Below are 23,177 nucleotides of genomic sequence, written 5' to 3'. Positions count from 1 at the left end.
AGAGTAAAAAACCAAAGGTGTGAAAAGCTGACCAGTCCAAGTTAATAACCACCCAAATTATTACTACACTCATACTGTGCCTTTCCTGCATTCCTCTCTCATTGCAGTGCTTCATGCTCCCACAGATTGGTTCTCGTGAATGATATTAATTCCATTACTCTTTTTTTCTTTCTCTTCCCCCTTAAAAAAAAGAGTATTTTATTGTCCAAATCAAATTATTTTAAATGGTAATCAGAGGAAGAAATTCTACCAATTCCATCTGAATGTTTCTATTATACTGACAACAAAGAGAAAGAACAAAGATCTGAAGAGAAAAAAAATAAATTTAACTTAACAGTAAATTATTGAAGGATGGACGCCTGCAAAAGGAAATGAAAGAAACAGTTTGAGAGAACAACATAAAAAAAAAATGTTGAAAGGTGAAAAGCTTAGATAACTATTTGATTAGGTCCTGGAGAAACAGAATTAAAAAAAAAATATGAAAAAACTCAGTGGGTAGAATATTGTGCTCTGTACTAGTACACTCAGAGAGGCATTATGGAAATAAGACCCCTCCAGAAAAAGTGCAGGAATTTGCATACATGAGAACTAGTCATAGCTTTCAAGGTCAATAACTATGCAGCATCTTTCCTCTCACTTCATTGTACTGTATGAGAAATGGGTCATTAGTATATAGATTTATATAGGTCCTGTAAACCTGATTGTCATCTATGATCCCCAGAAATTTTCCATGCATTAAGAGTCTTAAGAGTCCAGCTGGGAAGTACTTAAGCAGAAGGAATATGTGGTTCTGCATTTGCAGGTGCATTTATTTCTCTGCTTAACTCTTTCCTCGACCTCTAACTGACAGCATTCATAAATTACCTTAAAGCTGCCTAGACGCTACAAAACTGTCGAACAAATCATATTGAAACACACAGAACACAAGATCTATGTGATGCATCTATGTGTACCCTCACATGAGGAATAGACAGTAGTCCTTACCAACACTGAACAACCACCTATTTTTTTTCCAGTTTTATATCCTTTCATCCTTGTTCTTATCTTCCTGTTATTTGGACAGGCCCCATATAAGGTATGTCAATTACACGATTTAAAAAAACAAAACAAAACAAAAACCAGAATGAAACCAACTATTATTTGATAAGCATCATTCCAATTGCATTTCAGTAGAAGACACACCCATCTTATTTTGCCTTCTCTATAGCATTGAAAATAATCAAAGGCATAGTGAGCAGCTAGAAAATAATTAAATGGATTAGTGAAAATTGGTGCCTTTTGTAATGTTATTTGATCCTTCTTATTTAATGGAGTGTCACACTTACTAGAACAAACTCAGTTTTGCTGGAGAGTGATACAGATAGGCTTCCAGTTCAGCCATAGACATCTGAATCCAAACTCTTAATCTTCAGAATAATTCTCGTATACCAAGTCAGATGACAACAGGGGCTTTGAAGACTTCTTGATGATTATTTCTGATTGATTCAGAAATACGGATTCATAACAGGAAAAAAAAACGTGCAGGAAAAACTGACAAACCTAAACTTGCTTTTTTATGTGACAAAATCATTTCTGATTGATTCAGAGCATCCTAAGGATCTGTAACAGGAAAAAGAGTGTGCAGGAAAAATTGACAAACCTATACTTGACTTTTTATGTGACAAAATAGGGAGTTGGATACAATTCAAATTCCCTAGTGACCTTCTGAGTATAGACTTACTCACCACTACCATACTGCATATGCCATAAAACTTTCCTCTGCCAGTGGAAGACATTTCTTTTCCTCCCAATTCTTCTGTTTGCATAGCTTCTCTGGATGAATGCTCTATTTCCCCTGCATACCCTACTAACAAAGTGCTGAGGAACCAGACAGCTACTAAATATGCTCCAGTACTCTAAGTTTTAAATATCTGCCACACTTCTGGGTGAGACAAGTTTGGATTCTGATCACTAACAATCATTTTTACCTAGAAAGTATTTACAGATAAAATAAGATGCTTACTTAAAAACCATCTGCAGTACTGAGAAAAGTGACAATAATATGGATCCACAGAATGCACCATGAAGATCATACTAAGTATCCCCCATGGCTTTGTCAGCATCTCAGTTGGCTTCCACCTTCCTTGGGTAAACTGGAATATTAATTTCTGATAGGAACATCTTTGGTTAGGATAGTTGCTGCCTCTTCTTTCCTCTTCTCTGCTATCTCCCCAAGGGAAAACCACAGAATAAAAAAGTAACATTTTTTTTCTATTGCATCCCATCTTTTTTTTTTTCCTAACTTTCAGCTTAAGTAAGCTTTCTCACATGTTTCCTGAGGCACTACAAGATAACATGGGGAAGAGTGTATTACTGTACTTCCAATCCTTCACAGTTCCTCAAGTAACATTTCCCGAGTACATTTTCATTAACTTTAAACTTTTCTAGCTTTAGGTTGCATGTCTATAATATAGACTTTTTAGACACACTGTACATTTAGTATTTCTCAGAATATAATCGTATCAATCTCTTAACAAGATGTGTTGGGATTATCATACAAAGAAACACTACAATAGCACAGAGTGGAAGAGAAAGCAATTCCTACTGAGTTTAAGATGAGTCACATCTACCTATCCATAGATACTTTCTTAATTTGTTCTATGGGATCGCTTCTTGGTAACCTTGTAACACATAAATTGAAGAAAAAGAATGCAATATTCTGAAAAATTCCTAAGGAATTACTCTGTTTCTTTGTTTCCAAAACCAAAATAAAGATAATACTATGAAGACATTGCAAAAATAGTTACTTTTTTTTTTTTTTTACTTAGACAGAATGGAATAATAAATGTTAATAATTAAAAGAGAGTCATATAAGCAGGAAGGAGAAAATACAATGTGCAGTATGTGCTCACTGAAGAGTATGTGATCTTGTAAGTGAAGAGCTGATTATAAGGCAGATGGCACAAGAACAGTGAATTAGGAGCAACTAAACTTGTGAGTACTGCACAATGCAAACCAGAGAATGTACTTCCAATGTCTGTCTTTGTGCCTGTATTACAAAAACCCAACATCGACACAAAATCTTAAGAGTTTCATTACCATGTCATTGTAAATGCACTTAGCCGCCAACCTCCACTGTAAATTTATATCTAAAAATATGTACAGCCACCTGTTGCTACTACTACAATTGTTTAAGCTGAAAATAGTCATTACTTAAACCAGCCGCCGTACTTAGTTACCTTTTCCTCATGCCACATCATACACTGGCCTGCTGTGTATTTGGGCTGTGTTTTCCTTAGTCTTGCATTTGCTGCCAATGTACCTACAGAAGCCACGTGTACATGTGTGCATGTGTATCTTTCTCTCCCTCTCTACATTCAACTCCAGCTGAGCTTTTGCTTTTCTAATTCTGTCTCTGCATGCCCAGCCATCTCTTATTTCTCCCAGGTAGCTAATCTGATGCATCTGCTTGACTGTCTGCATGTCAGAATGGACCGTCCTTGTACTCCATAGAATGCAATACCAAGATAACATGACAACAAGAAAAGACGCTATGCAGAAAGAAACAAATTAAAAAACCCAGGTAGTGGTGCATTCTGACAGAATAGACCAGCTGAAAGATAGTAAGGCCTTCTCATAATGCTATGTATTAAAGAGAGGACATCATCAGCAAACATATGCCTTCTCCAGACACTGTAGAGAAAATCTGGTCTCACAACAAAAAGGTCTTGAGTATATTCTGTATGAGAAATGAACACACGGACTTCCTCTGTCAAAGCTATCAACACTACCACAGATACTTACCACATCTTCCAAAATCTCCAGTCGTGAGGTGATCATTATTATAACGGGCATGGCACAGACACAGTAAGTAGATAGATAGAGGAGTTACAAGCAGAAATCTGCATGACGCTACTTCCCGTGCATAATTATTGACTAGGTCCCAGTTTTTCAAATTCAATCCCATCAGAATTTCTTTTTTGTTCTATTCACTCTCCATAATTATGGATATTTCTAGACGACAAGAAACTTTTAAAACCCAGTGGAGTACAATAGAGTAACTGGTAAAATAGTGCTAGAAGCATCTATTCTGGTTTAAGATGCAGGCAGAATACAAAACCTTTACATGTTTAAACAAAAACTTTCTAGAGAAAAAAATCATGCTGAAATGTATTTATCCTTTTTCATACTTTGTGAATTCTTCAAGCTTATTTTCAGAAAAAAATTATATCATGCCTTTGAAAGTGTAATTTTTGAAGTTATGCATAATTTTATGCATTTATTAGTAAAAAAGAGCTATTGCAAAGGTAGCTAAACCTCACTGCTTTACTGAATTCAGTTTATTTCTGCCCATCAAAATAATGCTGCAAAAATGTTTTAAAAAAAAATAAAATCCTACTCATTGCATCCTTCTAGCAGAGATAATAGTCTGTATCAGTTTTTCCACCAGTTTTCCTGCCTCTCTACAGTAGTTTCATCTAGTCTGTATCGGCCCGCTTTACCATATCAAGTTTAATGCTTCTCTTCTGTTAAGGCATGAGGCACATTCCCATATAGTAGAACAAATTTAGTTGCCTCTGATGTGACTTGTGCTTGACAAATCTATGTTGACTTTTACTTATTGTCTTGTTAGCTTCTAAGTGCTAATAAATAGTTTATTTGTTCTAGAACTTTTTGCATTTGTCATCTGATTGCAGCTGACCTTCTTAGGGAGATTGAGGCAAAACAGCTATTAAATATTCCAGCTATCTTGGTAACACCTGCTGATAGCTTAATGTTCCCTTTAATCTGTTCAGTTATTTCTTGATTTTGTAAAAAAAATTTTTGCTGGCAAAGCATAATAGAATTATTCTTTTTTTGTCCCTGATGTCTTTTGCTAATTGCATTTTTTTCTACAAGTTTCTCTCTTCCCATCCCTGTTTGTGCAATTTCATTAGTTTCTCCTTTTTTATATTTCCTTACAGATTCCATTTCACCAAAGAATAAGCGATACAGACTTGCTGCTGTTGCCACATATTTAATATTCTCTTCGTATTGAAACAATTTGCTTTTATGCTCTTCAATAGTATTAAGAAACTGACAACTCCCAATTTTTTTTCCTCCACACCAGTTTACCTATCTTTTTTTGGTGTTTATTGACCCCTGCCTTATTGAAGTTCACCATCTCTACGTTAACATTTTCTTTCTTTTCTTTTCTAGTTACTATCAACTCTATTATTTCATGATCATTCATCCCTAGGTACTTCTGACAATGGGGCTGTACTTCCCCATTGACTGTCATCAAAACTAGATCAATTTTCTCATTGTCTTCCACTAACTTCCACACGGCAAACAAATGGAGGTATTAAAAGTTTAGTAACAAAGATTTTGTTGCTTCTGTTGTATGCAGAAGTATGGGACAATTTTTGCAACAGAAAATCCCAAATACTTTAAAACATACAAACAGACTTTCATCCCTTTTGATCTGGGCCATTACATAATACTCAGATTGACTAAGTTGTTTCTCTTTGTGGGCTAAAACAAGTTATTGAGGCAGACGTTCACTGATCCAGTTCTGTTTACTTACAAATATGTCTTTTTATAATTCTGTCAAGAGTAAAAATTAAGTCACTTTTTCCTTTTTTTTTTTTTTTTTTTTTTTTACACCTCTAGGTCTTACTCCTCTGATAGCAGCATTGTTATTCTTGCTATACATATCTCTCCACTGTCACCTTTTGTCTGCTTCTCATTTTTAGACAGCACAAATCATTAAACATGGTACAGTACTGTATTTGTATTCAGAAGCGGGGAATACATCTCGAACTGTAATTCAGCTGCTGCTCCAACCTTCTGATTGTTAATCCATAATTGGTACATGCTATTACTTCAGCTCTTGAAAAACACTGGAATTTTGACCGATTCTTCACTTAACCTAACTGAGAAGTAACTATTGCAACCAACAGGTTCAATGAGGTTTGTAATCTACTTTATGTCCAAAGCACTAACACTGAAAGCCAGTCAACCTCCAGCATGAACTGTTTGGATAAGAAATTTATCAACCTCAGAACCATTTCAGAAAAGTGAATTTGTCCTTTCCATTTAGAATGCAGCATGCAGAAGCTTTGCTTGCTTTTTTTACCTTAATGTACTATTTCCTGAGGCATACAGAAGAAGAAAGAAACTTAATCTTTTAAAGTAGATATAAAAATATCATTCTAAATTTGTAGCAGTATGTTTGTCTGTTTTCTAAGTTTCTTCTCTAAAAGGGAGCTCAGCCTCATTACACACTTCTTCCCCACCACTCTTTGGGGTGTAAGATAATGTAAAAATCATGCTGTTTTCACTGCAGCAGATCACTGATGTGTAACATGAAGAGCTAAGTAATAACAACTGTTTGCACATCAAAGCATTATTATATATATTTCAATATGCCTGAACCGCTGTCTGTACTTTTTCTCATTATAACTATTATTTTCTTTTTTTCATCACTGGCAAAACCCCTTCTGAAGGCTTTCTCATTCAATGTTTACATACTATGCAAACTGCAGCCCAAGACAATTCATCTCCTTTTGAAGCAATTTCTGAGGCCTTCCACAGTCACGGCACCAGCTTGTCCCTTCCTCCTCCCTCCAGCTTTCCTCATCTAAATAATTTGATATTTTACTGCTCTGTGATATGAACTAATTAATTGTGCACATTTTTTTGGTTTGATTTGCCATTTGCACCTTTTCCTCTTAACAGCTATTTTCTGTTAATTCTCTCAATATTTTCTGTTAATTCTCTCAATAAAGGAATTATAAGCAAGTCCTCCTAACTACATCAAACCATGTGTTTCTCACTTGGGGGGGGGGGGGAAACATAATGTTGTATCAGATTAGGCATTCTTGCCATATTCTGCAAAAAGATCTTTAAGTTGCCTAACTAAACGGTGGCAGAGATATTTATAAGACACACTTAAGTCATTAGAGCTTTCTAATACAGACCACTTTTTTAGTGGGATGTATTCTGAAGAGCTACAAAACCATTATCACTCTACTCTGGACTTTCTTGGGTGAATATTATTGACATAATAATAATGTTCTTCCAAAGACAGTAAAAACATTTTGGGGCTCTTTCCTCAGTTTGGAACAAATCGAAATCTAACATGCTGAAAACTAGGACAGTTTTGACCACAGTAGCAAATGCAGTCTGTGCCAACTGTCAGGACATGCCTTAATCAAAATTCCAAAAAAACCCCACAAACATGCTTCACTTTAGATCAGACCAAGCTACACTTACTTAATTTCTGAGACACAATGCATATGCCGCAATACTCTTCTACATATTCTGTTGTTTTCAAAACACTTGCTTGTAGAGGAAAAATACAGTACATTTCATATTTGCTAACATTAGTACCAATTACCTGAATGAACTGAGCAGCACAGTTGTCCAGCCTAGACATAGGGATGAATACAAATAGCAACAGAGCAATAAAAACAAGCTGTATTGTAACACGCCTGTAAGGCAAGGTGTGGATGGGAGTTCGAGAGGCTCAACTCAGTACCCAAACACACAGCAGTCCTCTTTTCAAAACAGTTGCACAGTGTGGCCCTGCCATTATTAGTACTTCTTAAACAACAGCCCTAAGAAGGCAGCTACTAAACACTAAGACCTGCAGTAATCTGTGGAGGCAGTCAGAAACCTAAACAAAATTCAAGTATTCTGTGCCTTTAATGCTTTGCTTACATGTAAGCACCAAATTCCATATGCAATGATTAGTACTACTGATATTCTCAGGTATGCATTGCAGGGCTGTCAACTTATGATTCATCAGCTTTGTCCTTTCAGTTGTGTCACAAGAATAGCTCACATGTTTTTCTCCAATGTATTTGCTTTGTTCATATTTTTTTTCCTAGGAACCTTTCTAGTTACTTGATACAGTCCTACCTGATCTGCTTGCCTTCTCTAACATCATACAAAGAAAAAAAGACGTCTGTGTCTTCTCCAATTGTATTGTAGGTGAAGCTCTTCAGACTGAGGAAGAAGTGATGAGGCACTGGCATACGGCAAGCTTCCCCATGACGCTGACGAATTGTATCCACCTGATGAAAAACAATGAAAATTATTTTTAGTTCTTCACAAATAAAGGACACATGACTGACTTCATAATTTTAACTGCGATTCTGCTCTCCTTTCTCTATCAAGTAAAAGCTTAACCTCAAATATATTCTACCCTAGAGATACATGCTAGATTAATTTTTCTTCCTCCGTTTTTTTCCACTTTTAATTTGAATAGTTTGAGAAACCACAATAACCAAGTAAATATAAATGGTTTATGCATCTGAAATCTCTTTTTATCAAGTAAACCAAGTCAATCCTATTTCTCAAATATTGTCTTGATACTGGTACTGAAAATGAACTATAATAAAGGTGGTTCTTGATGATTTCCATTTAAAGCAGATGGACTTCAAAACATTTTTAAGAACAACATCTGTTACTTTATTTCTTTTCAGCAGCTGCAATTCATTAATGGAGTTCATTTAGAACCAGGCTTTACAGGCTAATAAGCCCTGCAGGTATAACAAAAAGAAATCTTAACAACAGTTGATAACATGAGCAACCAATAAAGTCAAATTGCAGAAAGGTTTACATTTTGACTCAGTATAACAAGACCTATTTACAACCGTGAAAAACTGGGTAGGGGAAAAAAAAAAGCAGTATAGATAGAAATAAATTTATTCTTTAAATTTTATAGCCCTTTTTATCTATTGTATGCTGATCTCAATAAACAGGTTGCATGAATATCCTAAGATCACCAGGCTAGTCTCTTCTGAAAGCATAGACAGGTACATACTAACAAAGAAAATCTTAAAATTTTCAGACTTCCAACTGAGATTTGTACTAGCTTAAAAAAACCCAGAGCTTAAAATGAATTTTGTTCTGGATTTTAAATTAAATCCAAGTAAATCCTCATCCTTTAAAGACTGGTACCTGTGGAAGCACAATTCTCCTGGAAAGATTAGACCCAAATTCCATGACCAGGAATGGATTACATTACTAGAGGAAGGATATGTGAAACAGAAGCCTACTAAGCCATGTATTAGCAAGTGGAAAGAAGAGTCACGTGGGCAGAGTGAGGCTTTTCGTATCACTACAGAAGTTGAACTTTTAAGAACAACTGTTAGAGCTAAGGAAGAGAGACCTAAATGCAAGCTGAAGGAGGACCTTAGTCAGTTAATTACTTGGGGATCTTCTGAGTAAGCGTTCTATGTGTAGGGACTTACCCAACAATCTCCATCACACCTTTACATATATTACCAAACACTTAAAGATAACAAGAATTCATATGCAGATGATGTTTACCTGCGATGTGCTCTGCTGGACACTGTGTCGACTTGACAAATGCTGTGGAGATACAAAATAGTAAAATTTAAACCTTTTTGAAAGTAAGAAATATTAACATCGTATTTGTGTAGCATTAGAACAGTAATTTTAAGGTATGACTGCTCAAGATTATTACCAGCTTTTCACAGCCTTTTTTCACAGTATATCATCACTCACAAGACCACTAGCTTTCCTAAAGGCTTTTCTCAGTTAAGCCATTCCTTAGCCTAACTACTTGAATTTACAGGTTGTGTTTACCTTAGCTTTTACAGTAAATGGCTGTCACAAGCTAGATAGAATTTCCAACACTTTAATAGCATCTTCTTTTCAAAAAGTCCATCACCCTATACTGTATAATCTATGTGTTCTCTTGCTAAATGGGAAGATACCTCACCACTAATCCTATTCCAGTAGTGTGTTGTCTATGAAAAGGTGTATCTGTTAAAGAACACAGACACCTAGAAAGAAGGATGGATTTTAGACATTGTTTAAACTTTTTGCTCTGATCAGAAAGTGAAATCCTGATAAATGGTTAAAGAATCTCTTACAATTTCAGCTGGCCAACACCTGTAAAGAAGCATCAGTATAGAGAGCTACATCTCTGAAACGGAACTTGGAGGATGATCCTGTATTTAAAGCCTTTTATGCTAGAAGGAGATGTTATAATCAGAAAATGGACTGCAATACTCACTGAACCCATTTAATCTCCAAAGCGAGATTTAAATACTAATCTAAATTGAAAACATTTCAGGGAGCTTTAAAAACCATATCATTAATGATTCTGCCACACCTGTTCCACACACATTCATGTTAACATTAGCATTTTAAACTGAAATATTAACACTACCACATGATAATAAATATTCTCTTCATTTGCCCCCATCTCTATCCTTCTATTACATACCCAACATCTTATTCTAAACATATAAACTCTGTAGCAGGACCAGCACAATCTGTTGATAACCTTGTAGCTTCAAAAGAGGTGAAAGTAAAAGATAGTCCACAAAATTTATTTGGCAATACTTTTTCCAAACTATGTCACTGTCTTTCACACAGAACAAAAATAAGACTTTTTACCACAAAAGGAGAGATAATCTTCATAATGAGACTAAATCAAGATGATATTAAGTTAAATGGCATATTTTGACATCTGTTTACATTCAGTTATAAAAACGTCCTTTTTCACTTTGTCAGCAGAAGAAATAATGATCTCCAGCTCCATTGTTTGTCTAACTACTGCACTGTCTTCTGAATGTTAAAACCCTCTAAGTTTAGGTGGCTGAGTTGCCTATTTAATCTTTTTGTCACCTGCAACCACTCAGAATCAGCTGGCATAGAAAAGACCAGTTATTTAAACTGCTCAAGGTATCCTGACTTCTTTTGAATAAAATTCATCTCTAAACCCAAGGAAAAAGTGGAGATAAAATAGCCAATGTGGATTTACCAAGGGTAAATCATGCTCGATCAAGCTAACCCTCCAGGGTAAAATGACTAGATCTGTAGATGAGGGAAGACTAGTGGCTGTTGTCTACCCTGAGTTCAGCAAGGCCTTCACCACAGTCTTCCACAGCATCCTTGTATGCAAGTTGTGAAGTTACACCTGGACTGGTAGACTAACTATATTGGTAACAAAACTCCAACAAACAGTTGGATTGTCAGGCTCAAAAGGCAGTGGGTGATGGCGTGTATTCTTCAGAGGTCTATCCTGAGACCTATGCAGTCTAATAAATTCACAGATAATCCTAAATTGGGGGCAGCAGTCAATGTATTCAAGGAGGAGGCCTTCATTCAGAGGGATCTAGGCAATCCAGACAAATTGGTTAAAAGGAAATGAAGTACAGCAAGGACAAATACAACAAGTCCTGCACCTGGGACAGGCTAATCCTTCCATGCTATAGGCTGGGAATTGACTGGCAGGGTCCTGCTAAACAGCAAGCCAAACATAAGTCAGGAGAGCGCTCTGGCATCAAGGACATTTAGCAATTTACTGTTTCTATTAACAGGAATGTAGCTAGTAGATTGAGAATAACATTTATTCCTTTTTACTCAGCATTCAGTAAATGACATCTGAAATACTGCACCCCATTCAGCAAAGGACCACCAAAGCAGCTGGGAGCTGGAGCACATGTGGTATGAGAAGAGCTGGAGGGAATGCAGCTTTTCTAGTCTGGAGAAGAGAAGGTTTGGAGGTGACCTGATGGCAGCCTTCCAAAAACTATGAAGTTATCATCGAGAAGGCACAGCCAGGCTCTTTACAGAGCTGCACAGCAGGAGGACAAAATAACTGTGGTCATAAACTACAACATGGGATAGCCCAACTTTCCAACAAGGAAGAAAATAACCCCATCAAGGCAGTGAAGCATTAGAGCAGGGGCCCAATCTTTTTCCTTGAAGAATTTCAAGATCCAACTGGACAAAGCTCTGAGCAGCCTGGTCTGAATTCAGGATTGACCTTGCATTGAGCAGAAGTTTGACTAGACCTCCCCTGAGGCCTCTTCCAACCTCAGAAGCCTTGCAAGGTGATATAAAAATAGGACTGTTAAGAAATTATCCAGTTTTACCTTTATTTTTCCCAAAAGACAGTCACCTGTTAAGGTTGTGCAAACTTTAACAGATAAGATTATCCATTTCAGTATATCTTTCTTCATCAAAGTGCTTTCTGATGCTTAAACTGAATCCTTGTCATTGTAACCTAGGCCCACTGATCTTGTCTTATCCCTGAAAAGATTAATTAATTCAGCTGGAGATGCCATTATAATACTCAAATCTCCTACAAAACTACCTAAGCTTGTAGCGTCCCAACATGTACTTCAGAAGTAACAACTGACTGCAGAAGTTAAAACCTTGCATTTATGATTCTCACTTGTATCCTACACTTTTCAGATAATTTCTTCGATTTCTCTACATTATTTGGAATTCTGATCCTTTCCTCCTATGTACCACCACTTCCAACTTTGTGGCATTTGCATATTTAGTAAGTATACTCCCTATTTCGTCATCCAGTCATTAAGGAAACATGAAGCACTACAAAATGGAGGATAACCACAAGATATTAAGCTGATTCATCCCTCCTATTTAATCAAATTATTGACAACCTTTTTTTTTTTTGAGTATGGGTTTTCTAATTAGCTTTGTGTTACAGAACTAACGACCTTAGGAGATTTTCAATTAAAAAAAAATTTAAAATCTCTATGAAAATCTAAATATGGCATCAGCTGTTTTTCCTCTATCCACTAGACTCATTTATGTTCTGGAATTAAATTGCAACTTTTAAAAATTGCTTATTCTGAACAAGTTCACAGTCACTATTACTTACCTCCTTGTTGCAAATAATTGGATTTTTTTTCTGTTCCAGCATTTTTTGCTGGGAAAGAATGATTAATAGCTCCTCCTCCCCCATCACTTCTTTTTAAAGGTGTAAAGTATGCTTGCCCTTTGCCAGTATTCTGGAACCTTACCCATCTTTCCAATGATTACCACTAACATGTCTGATATGGCTTCTCTAGACATCCCAAATGAAATGTATATAGTTCTAAAACCCCTGGAACTGACACCTACTTTATAAACTTTTCCCCCCTGTTCAGGCGCGACTCCTTTCACTTTTCCACAGGTATTGTTACCAATTTGACAGAGTTTACCACCTTACCAAAGCTTGAGAGGGATGCAAAGGACATTAAATGCCACGTTATTTCCTTGCATCACATGCCAATTGGTTTGCCCCTAGTATAAAAACTTTTCTTTAGTTTCCCAATTACTACCAGTTTATTTATATAAAACCATTTCTTGATACAATTGACAATAGTTGCTTGTTATATCTTAATTTGTGCATTGCCTTTCTAATTTTTCTATTTACCCATTTGTACTACTCTTCTATATTTCTGTTCTATACTTGCTCTTGGTAATCTTAATTTCCCTTTCTTTCACTCTAGTGACTGAAGGCAATGAAGAATTCTTAATTTATCCAACTTGGCCTCTTAGTGAGTATCTTGAGGTTTTGTTTTTAATTTACTGAAAGAGCTATCAATTCTCCTTACCTCTTTTTTCCCCTATCAAACTTGCTTCTCATGATATCTTATCTACCAATATTAGTTTTTATTGTTCTTCCTCCTTCCTTTCCTAATGATGCTTGATAAGTGAATCCTATCATTACCAAGTCAGTCTCAAACAAACTGCTTTCTATCTTCATATTCTCAACTGACTTCTTACTAGGGTTTAGAACCAAATGTACACAAATCTGTCCTCTGACAATCTGCTTCGTTAAACAAACAAACAAACAAACAAACAAACTAATCACAGAGATTTAATGAGCTTCCTGCACAGTTTGTGTCCAGTTGGTTTCCTTTTCTAGCAGAGTTCTGGGCAATTAAAGTCTCTATTTCCAAGTTTTATAACTTGAAAACATCTCATTTTCCATCTCAATAAAGAATAAGCAATTATGAGGTGATAGCAGCATTAATTTGAAACTTGTCTATTTATTAGGAACTCTGGTAAACTCGTGGTATTTTTTTTCAGATGGTTAAAAGAGATGGCTAAGATCTAGCAGTAATATAGCCAATTAGTTGTGCCTTTCATGCACGTCTTAAATTCATCCTGAAGACACATACACAATTCAATAAATTTATAGAAAAGCTAAACATATTTAATCACTAGGTTTGAACATTTCTGATTTTTGCAAATGCCTCCAGACATTTGTGTCTTGTAACCCCTTCCACTAAAAAGTGCTATCCAATTGTTTCTGACATTCTGCTGGACTTGTGTTGCTAAATGACAGCTTCAATCTAGTGCCAACTCCAGCACTGAGCTCTGTGGCAGAATTCTGATGACATATTTTCCCACAATTTCAAAAGTAATGTAAATTTTCAAAGAGTGTTCCATCATATTAGTTAAAAATCATAAACACTGTCATAAGGAAAAGGCAATTTGGTTTCCTTCAGGAGTAAAGCAACAATTTCTGACAAATGCTGCGCATCCTGAGGCCACTAGTATTTAGCTTCATAATGAGTAACGTGGAGAAACAGGATGTACAAGGCCTCAAAGTGCAACAGTTCTGACAAAGAGAGGAATACAGTAGTCATACAGTACTCACAAACATACTTAAGAGCTAAAAAAGATGCTAAAATTTTGAAATTTAAAATTTATCAAGTAATGCTAAGTCTAATGACTGTATAAAATGCCTGAATTATTGTCACAGATAGGAAAGTCTAATGTGTTACCTCATCCGTTGTTCTACTAATACAACACTGTTTTCTATGTTACATTTAACATTCTACAATCCTGCAAATATGAGAAAGTAATTGGGCTCTCACAACTACTCCTGCAAGATTATTTTACAATGTAAAACCTTACTGCTCATTTGAGAACCCATTAAGTATTTTGGCAGGAGTAAGGAGGATTGTCTCCCTGGGTTTTTGTTAAATAATAAGAACAAACTCAAAATCACGTTAAAAAAAAACAACCCTAAAACAAAAAAAAGACACCCGCCCCCCAATAGCCCACTCCTTCAATTTCTGCCAAATTTAAGTTAAAAAAAAATAACAGGTTTTCAGCTGTTTTGGTTCCTGAAATTGCCTTCTGACTATGAATTAGATATGATTAGAGAGCACTGTCTTCTTGAATCTACAAACTAAAGCAAGAGTGAAGTGTGAACTGACTAACGGTCATGTCCTGATACCAGCACAGAACTCAGCAGCAAACTGTGCTGTGGACATTTTCTTCAGGACTAAGATGGGTGACATAATCCCTGACAATTAAATATTAGCTATTTGCTGTCCTACAAGTATTCAGAGTAAAAAAAAAACCACTGCAGAATGAAACACAGAGTAATAAAGCAATCATGTTAGCAACTTATCTTGCATTCTCTGAGTCATTACTGATTTCATTTTGTACTGACTTATTTCTATACTGTATTTGAAGGGAAGTTCTGCTGTAATAGCACCAAACTCCCCTTCCAACTATGGCAAATCAGGAACAAACATTAAAATTTAGTACTATAGAGTGCTGTGCTTCAATATTTCTTATGTAACAATTTTTCTTTCCACAAAATCCACTGTTATATGGTGCAAATAATCCAAAAACAGCAACAGCATATAGCTCTGCTTACAAAATGTGCCTTTGTTTTAGGGAGAAGTACATCTTGCGTATCAAAAAACCCCACCTAGACACTGACCTATCTCCCTAGTCTTAGATAGCTGAAAGTAAAAAACATTTTAAAATAGGGAATTAAAAGTTTACTAGAAGTGAGTGAAACTGTAATATTTATGTAAATCCCCACTGTTTTCTTTGGAAGATGTTAAGCTAAGAAGTTGTACTAAAGCAATTGCTGGGGGTTTTCTGGTGTTTTGTTTGGGGTTTTTATTTGGGGTTTTTTGTTTTGTTTTTATATTTTTTATTAAAGTAGCATCTTAGAAAAGGTCTTCATTCACTTTTTGCTGAACATTACATGCTGTTTCTCCCTTCACAGTTACATCATGATCCAATACAAAGCTAACTGTATTACATAGTCCTACTAACAAAGAATCCAAATGCAGTTAAATTGTGAAATGCATTAGTGGCTTTACAGTTCATTAACAGCACAACTCATATTTCTAAAACAACTTTAACTTTGCTATGTACTAATATGACTGTACTAGTGACTAATAATGATAGAATTTGGAACTCTGCAAGGAAGGAATCGTACTACTTTTCCTGAAAATTCTAACATCCTTACTCAAATGCACCACATACATTTTCTAAGGGACACTGCCACATAACAGAGATGGCCTTAATGTGCAAGGATCAGTTTTGCTTAAACTAACTTATTCACTGGTCTCCCTACTTCCTCCCCTTTTCTGTGAGCTCGAAATCTTTGAAACGAGGCAAAGATGTTTATTATCTATGCAACTCCTAGAAGCAGACTTTTCACTTAAGTATTATTCATCTGCATCTGCAGACTCTACTGAAAGAATCAAACAGTGGCTCTCATGGACTTTCTGGACTCACACAAACTGTTGATGAACTCCAGGCTTTAGAAGCTCTAATTAATGGAAGAAGTAGGCTGATCAACACTAGATCCTATGACAGGAGGCAATTCTATTTCTCCCAGCAAGTTAATAATTGCTGTTCAAAGTAATGATCAAGTAACCCAAAAGCATGTCAATCTGTTAGCTTTCTTCATTATACATCAATAACATTTGCCAGGACATCTGCCTGGCTCATGGTGCTTTCAAATGAATAGACCTCTGCAAGATATCACCACAGTTAATCTCTGGAGCTTCCAAGATTTTGTATTATTTCCCATCTGACAGAATTCAACAGTATACTTGCAAAAGGCAGTGGCAAACTGCAGATTAGGTAATATAATATCTGCAGAATACATGCAGGAACCAGAGGTCTAGAAAACCTGACCTATAAAGAAAAACTGAAAGAAATGGGGTTCTTTAGCCTAAGGAAAGGAAGACTGAATGGGACTTAACAAGTCTTGAAGTAGGGTAGTGCAAACAGGCAGGAGTAATCTGTTTCTCTGTGGACATGACAGGAAGATGTGAAGCTTAACCTACAGCAAGAAATCTCTATGTGTAATTAATAAAACTTCCAAACTGTAAGAACAGTGAATTGAGCAAAAAGTTTGCCTGGGGAGGCTGTGGAGTCTTAACCACTGGAGGTTTTTAGAAACAGAAAAAGTTGTCATAAATGACAGAGACACTTGATCCTGACATGAAGCAGGAGAATGGACTGGATGACCTCTTAAGATTTTCCAGTCCTATTTTTCTTTAATTCTACAAATACATGAAAAAAGATTATTGCTACTTCATTTAATGCTAGGATATTGATTTTAGCAACAAAGACCAAAGTTTAAAAGGATTCCCATTGCCTGTATATGATGGATCTGTTTTTTTTAGAACTTCTTTTGCTGCTTCTGAAACAGCAGATTTTAAAAACAAGAAAACTGTAGGAAGAAACAACATTCAAACTCACCTTCTCCAGTTTTCATACCATGTTACTTTGTAAATTGAAACTGAAATGGATATAAGTATGCCACTTCTGAAAGAAAGTTGGTTCATTCTTACTAAACTCAGGGTACTAGAGACACTGACTATACTGGTGGTTAGGGTGCAAATGAAAAAGACATTCAGCTTACGAGACTATGCTAATCAAGAAAATATGTAAGACGAAAGAATTAAAACTTTTTCCCTTCTTTCTCTCCCCAAGTGAGATTTCTTACCATTTTATAAAGATCTGAAACACTGATTTGATCTGAATCCACAACCTCAAAGTCCTTCCGAGGAACTAAATCTAGGCCCAAATGTCTGCAAAAGAGAAGGAAGGAACAATGGTAAGTATAATACATTCAAGTGTTCACTATTATCTACTACATGTGCCTACCAAGGGCAAGTACACAAGAAATTCTAAACTATTTTGAGTCTTTTTTGCAATTGTTAATCATTAAACAGATAATCCTACTAAATAAAATTAAAGGTAAATATCAAACAAAAAAACACTGTGAACTTGTTACTTCTTGTTCACTGACTTCAGTGGAGCTATAGCAATTAATGCTAGTTGAAGCTTTTGGCCATTATGTTGGTGCAGTATCCAGAACAAGTTAATTTCATACATGGAAATGTAGTAGGCAAATAAAGTTAGTACTCTGGTTTCTGCTGCAGTATTTGAGTAGGTTTCTTCACTATATATTGAAAAAGTTCTGTTAGTAACCCTGTTTACATGTGCAAATAGATACTGTGCCTTGGGAAGCTGCTTTGAAATTCCTGGTGTTCATGCAGCTAAACCCCCAACTTTATCACTATATAAACATAGTATTTTATTAATAATAAACAATAACTGCAATATCAACAAGAATTTTAATCTGTAACACAAATGTGAAAAAAACCATTTAATTTCTCTTCACTGAAATAAAATTTTGGCTCAAATCAAATATATAAACTATTTTAAAAAAAAAATTAAGAATTTCTGTAGTAAGGGAGGCAATTCAGGTCACAGCTGCATGTGAATAGTAGACAGAATAAGGTTATTTTGCATCCAGACAAATAAATGAACAACTATTATCAATTAATTAATAATTGTAGACTGCAGAACAAGACAACCTAAAAGGTGTCAAAACCCAACTTTTGCTCTATAGATCTTCAGGTTCTGAGGCATGAAGAGTTCCAAGCATTACAATAAAAAGCTGTTCTAAATACACACATTAGGAGTAAAATTAAAGAAACACATGAATGAACCATTTTCCTGCTTTTATCTTATGTAACTTTGATACTTCATTTACAGAGATTTTATATTTAAATTCTTAGTCTTAAATTCGGAAGAGGTGCCCTCGCAGACTACCTTTGTACTCTTTCTGTCACTAATTATAAAAAGAAAAGCAAAAGCCAATTTAATTTTGTAATCAGAGAGGGAAACATTCTGCACAGACTTGTTCCTGACGGCTAATGAAAAATTTTATTTGAAAAAACTTCTCAGGTACCACAGAATATTTGTATGGTGCAATAAACAGAAGCCTCCAGGCAGTACGGTCTCTTCCTCAGCAATTAACTGAAAACAACAGCAAGGAAGAACCCGTGGTTTGTATGAAGCCCAGTTACCTTTGCTGACCGTTGTACTTTTATTCATTTCCCGTAAGTTTCCCAATTCCATAATTCTGTTTGAAACTTTTCTCAATCAGGTTTTCCTTCTTTAATTATATCCCTAAACTATCACATCTCAAAAATATAGCTCAGTCCTGCTCCACTTGCTGGCAAACAATTGTTAGGTAGTACTATAATTGCCATCAAAATATTGTACTGACAAACTGGAATTTCCAGCTCTTTGCCAAAATCAATTATACTTTCAATGGAAAAAAGAACAATGTTACTTCTTTAATACAGTTTTCATGCCAAACACCAGCTTCTAAACTCTAAGGCTAAACTGTGAAAGTGATGGTTATACACCTTTAGCACACTTTGTTTTGATTAAACCTATCAAACACAAGTTATCCATGGCCCAAAACCAGTATCTGAAAACTGCAGCTGCGAAGATGAAAATTACTGTATCTATTTACCAAATGAAAAAGATTAAAATAAGAATGTACTTGGTAATCCTTACCTGCAGCTGCCGTTTGAGCCTATTTATAATAGAAAGTCCAAAAATGTAATAGAAAAAAAAGGTAACAGGTAAAAACAGTAATATGCAAAGAGTCCACTTCAAAGTTTTTTTTTTTTAAATTAATGCTCATCCTATTCATCCACAGAAGTTTGCCTGAATTTGAATATTCAAACCACCTCCAAAATACCATCATACATGTGTACACACACACCCACCCCTAAAGTATATTCATAAAGGAATCTCTCCTCAACATACAGATATTAACAAATGATTTCCTAAGAACTTTATCAATACCACTTGTAAGTGCATTACAGTTTCAATGCAGTTACAAAGCACTATTAAAGTTTTACAGAAAAAAACTGCCAAAGCTAATCATAGGCTGATATTGTTCTGTTCTCATAATTTCAACTCTCTAGAGAACTGAGGTCAAACAGTGCTTGGACTCATTACTCAATACATGACAAAGGTATTATCTTCTACTTAATAATGCTCAACACAACTGCAGTAGCATCCCTGTGAAATTTATCTGATATCCTATTTTTAGTTAAATCCCTTAACACCATGGATTTCCAGCCCAGAAGATTCTCATTCTCTAATATTATGTTAATCCTGCACAATACTTGCTCCCAGAAAATAAAGGTGTTTTTTGCTTTTGTACTAACATGCTGTCATTTATTGTGCAGGTGGAAGTTCAGGTTTATGCATTTAATTTGTATCAATTATTTTTTGTCTACGAAGGACTGACAACATAATGCTTGAAATGGCAATGATAGTCAGTGGCCCACTTTCACTCTGTATTATCAAATACTGTGGGAATGCAAGAGCACCAGCTGCCAAGCAGTATTTCTCCAAAACATAGCACGCATAAAAATTAGACAATGTGCTGTTTTGCTTATTTGACAGTTCCTCTCTCCACAATACCTTTTCTTACAGGCAAATCCATATGTTGTTTTATTTTGCCTTAACACTGAACTACCTTTCAAAAATATTTCCCAAGTATACCTACAAAATATCCCCAAGCTTATCAATTACTTCTTGATAGCATATGCCTGCGATAACTCCAGCTGACATTTAGATATTCCTCCTCTTCTACACAGAAGTCTTTAGAACTTTCCTTTCTTTGGGGAAAAAATAAAAATCTACCATGCAAAATCTCTAGATACTTTTCCCTCAAGTAATATGAAGACAAGCTAATACACAAAAATACTAGCATTTTTAATACTGAAAGGGATGAACATACAACTCTACTTCAAGTTAACTGGGCTTCTAGAGAAAATCAACTTGGTTTTAACGGTAATTTCAAAGAGTGATCCTAATTTATAATACTTTCATTTATTTACAATACAAATGCTAAACCATTTAAAATTCATAAAATCGCAAGTCATAACAACTTTTCCTAGAAGAACCTTGTAGAAATAGGTCATTTGACTAAAAAAAAGTCTTTTAAGATGCACATCCAATCTGGAAGAACAGATTGGGAGAATTCATCACACCTCTAGAGTATGCAAGATCTCATCCCCTTTGCTCCAAAGATGTGCACCTTACCTTGACTCTTTTCAGCTTTAATTTTGCAGCCACCAATTTTCCTTGTATTCCTTCTCTCACTATATCAAAGCCTCATTTAGTATCATTCATAGTTCTGTTACACAGATACATTTATAAGGGTGGTGAAGGGAAAGGAAATTACCCTGGCAGTTACTCACAAACTATGTGAAGACTTTAAAAAAAGACTTTGAATGAAATACAATACAGAAATCCATGGAAAATGAAATATATGAAAAACATGTTTGTGAAAATGAGACCGTGCTAATACAACTCAATACTTTTCTTTGACAGAATTATTTTGTATACAAAGAAACTGCAGAGACTGTAATCTATAAAGAAATTAGTAAAGCACTGATGTAATGCTACACAGCAAATTATTACTTAAAATGAACATGATGAGATGAAGTAATCCTAGTAAGGAACTGATTAAAGGGAATGGCAGCAAATACTTCTGAGCATGGAAGTATCAGACTACAGAGAGAGGTTATTAAGGCTTTCCTCAAAGACTGACATCCAAGAGGCTTCCCTACAGTTTTAATCCCTATTCAATCATTACTACAAGTATATTCAGGAGAGGGAAAAAATATTATCTATTTAGACAGAAATGGCAACTATTCTTTCTGCAACCTTCTTAAAGGCATTTTATTATGGTTGTTTAAATTGTTCACTCCTATTTTGATCACCTTTGATGCAATGATGACAACTACTGTAATAAGAGTTTCTTTAATTCTCAAACTGATTTACAGATATTATGACCTCGTATGTACATTTAATACATATATCTAAATGCATTTTATGAATTTTAAGCTAATAGTTGGACCACTACCAGGAAGTCATTATTATTCCTTTTATGTCAAGAAAAATATGACAAGAGAGTAAGTCACTCAAAGTCCAAAAATAATCTTCTAAGGATGTGAGCACTGAAATTCAGGACTTTTTGAGTTTTAAGACTATGCTTACTTTATTGGATCACACTACTCCCTTTACAAAGTAACACGTTAGTAGGTACTAACATTGCAACTGCCACTGGCTTTCCGACTGCAATTTTGAGGTAAGAGAAGGACCATGACTTCAAAACAATGTTTAATTTTATTTGCATAACAGTATGGAAGTTTTATTTTTAACATTTTCTTTCCCCTGTTTTTTCTTTTTAAACATGCATTTGTAACTTTTGGCTATCTCTGGATGTTTCTGTGCAGAATTTATGGCAACTATTTGGAAGATTCTTTTAATGCAATGATTTTAATAACATTTTATGTGAAAAAGAATAACCTTTGACTAAAAAGTAAAACAAGCCTACAAACTAATCTGGTTTATGTATTTTATCTGTCCAAAATCTCAAAGTATTGGTGGGTCCCCCTCCCCTACTCGGTTTCTGAGCCTAAACAGAGTATCTCTCCCACATTTACAGGGAAGGAAGTATCTTCCCTCAGTATAAAAGGGAAAGTGATTGTGCTCAGAAACTTGGATGCTTTCTCTTAATGTCCTGACAGGTGTTATATTCTGAAAGAATCAATCCTGAATATCATTTAAGATGACCTCTGATTTTTAAGTTAAATTACTTTGAAGAAATCTTCATCTGCCTTTTTGGTAAATCAGGTATGCACATGCTGCTGCAATTAATTTTTTCTCTGGAGCAGCAGCAGAGGATTCACATTTCAAATAGAAGCTCTGTAAGGCAGATTCCTTCATCTGTTTTTGATGCAAAAGACTCTACAATGAAACAGTTTTTGTTAGTAAAAAAGTGTAATTCTGGTTTCCCACATTCTAAGCACTAGCAAAAGTTGAAAAACTTATTCATTTAAAAAATCTAAACAAATATTTCAAAATCAAGTTTGTATTTTACTTGCAATGTGATTTAAAATGAGATGAAGAACTGCAGATTTCACTTTATAACTTGATTTAAAATAAGACCATAAATTGCAGACTTCAGCTTTATGTTTGTTTCCTACTCTACAACTTTTTCCTTGTTATTTACAGTCCACTGGACACTTCCAATAGCATTTTAGGCTTCAATAGGTCAATATTCTAACAAATTGTATCAGAGTGAAACATTTTTAAAAAACACAAGTATTTTTAATATTCTGTATAAAACCTAGCAAGATATGCAGGAAAAAAGAACAGTATATGAGATTGCAGCTGTGCAAAAATAGGCAGGAGGATGCTTAAAACTTAAAGTCTAACACCAAAAAGATGCTTATCTGAAGGTAGTAAATTCTGCTCTTTTGAGCAATTGGGAA

General features: G+C 35.2%; 1 protein-coding gene across 14 annotated transcripts in view; it reads right to left on the bottom strand.

The window, feature by feature from the left end:
* The window catches only part of DOCK3 (dedicator of cytokinesis 3), a 231,799-nt gene that overhangs the window by 127,255 nt on the left and 81,367 nt on the right, over positions 1-23,177 (bottom strand). For all 14 annotated transcript variants that reach the window (XM_069769586.1, XM_069769593.1, XM_069769587.1 and 11 more), the window contains exons 7-9: positions 17,522-17,606; positions 9,301-9,342; positions 7,885-8,039 (exon numbers count right to left, since the gene is read on the bottom strand). In XM_069769586.1, coding sequence (XP_069625687.1) covers positions 7,885-8,039; positions 9,301-9,342; positions 17,522-17,606 — 282 coding nt within the window. The remainder of the gene's footprint in view (positions 1-7,884; positions 8,040-9,300; positions 9,343-17,521; positions 17,607-23,177) is intronic.

Source organism: Haliaeetus albicilla, chromosome 24 (assembly GCF_947461875.1).
Source record: "Haliaeetus albicilla chromosome 24, bHalAlb1.1, whole genome shotgun sequence".
Taxonomy (NCBI): Eukaryota; Metazoa; Chordata; class Aves; order Accipitriformes; family Accipitridae; genus Haliaeetus; species Haliaeetus albicilla.
The sequence above is the reverse complement of the archived record's forward strand: the minus strand, read 5'-3'. Positions and strand labels throughout refer to the sequence as shown.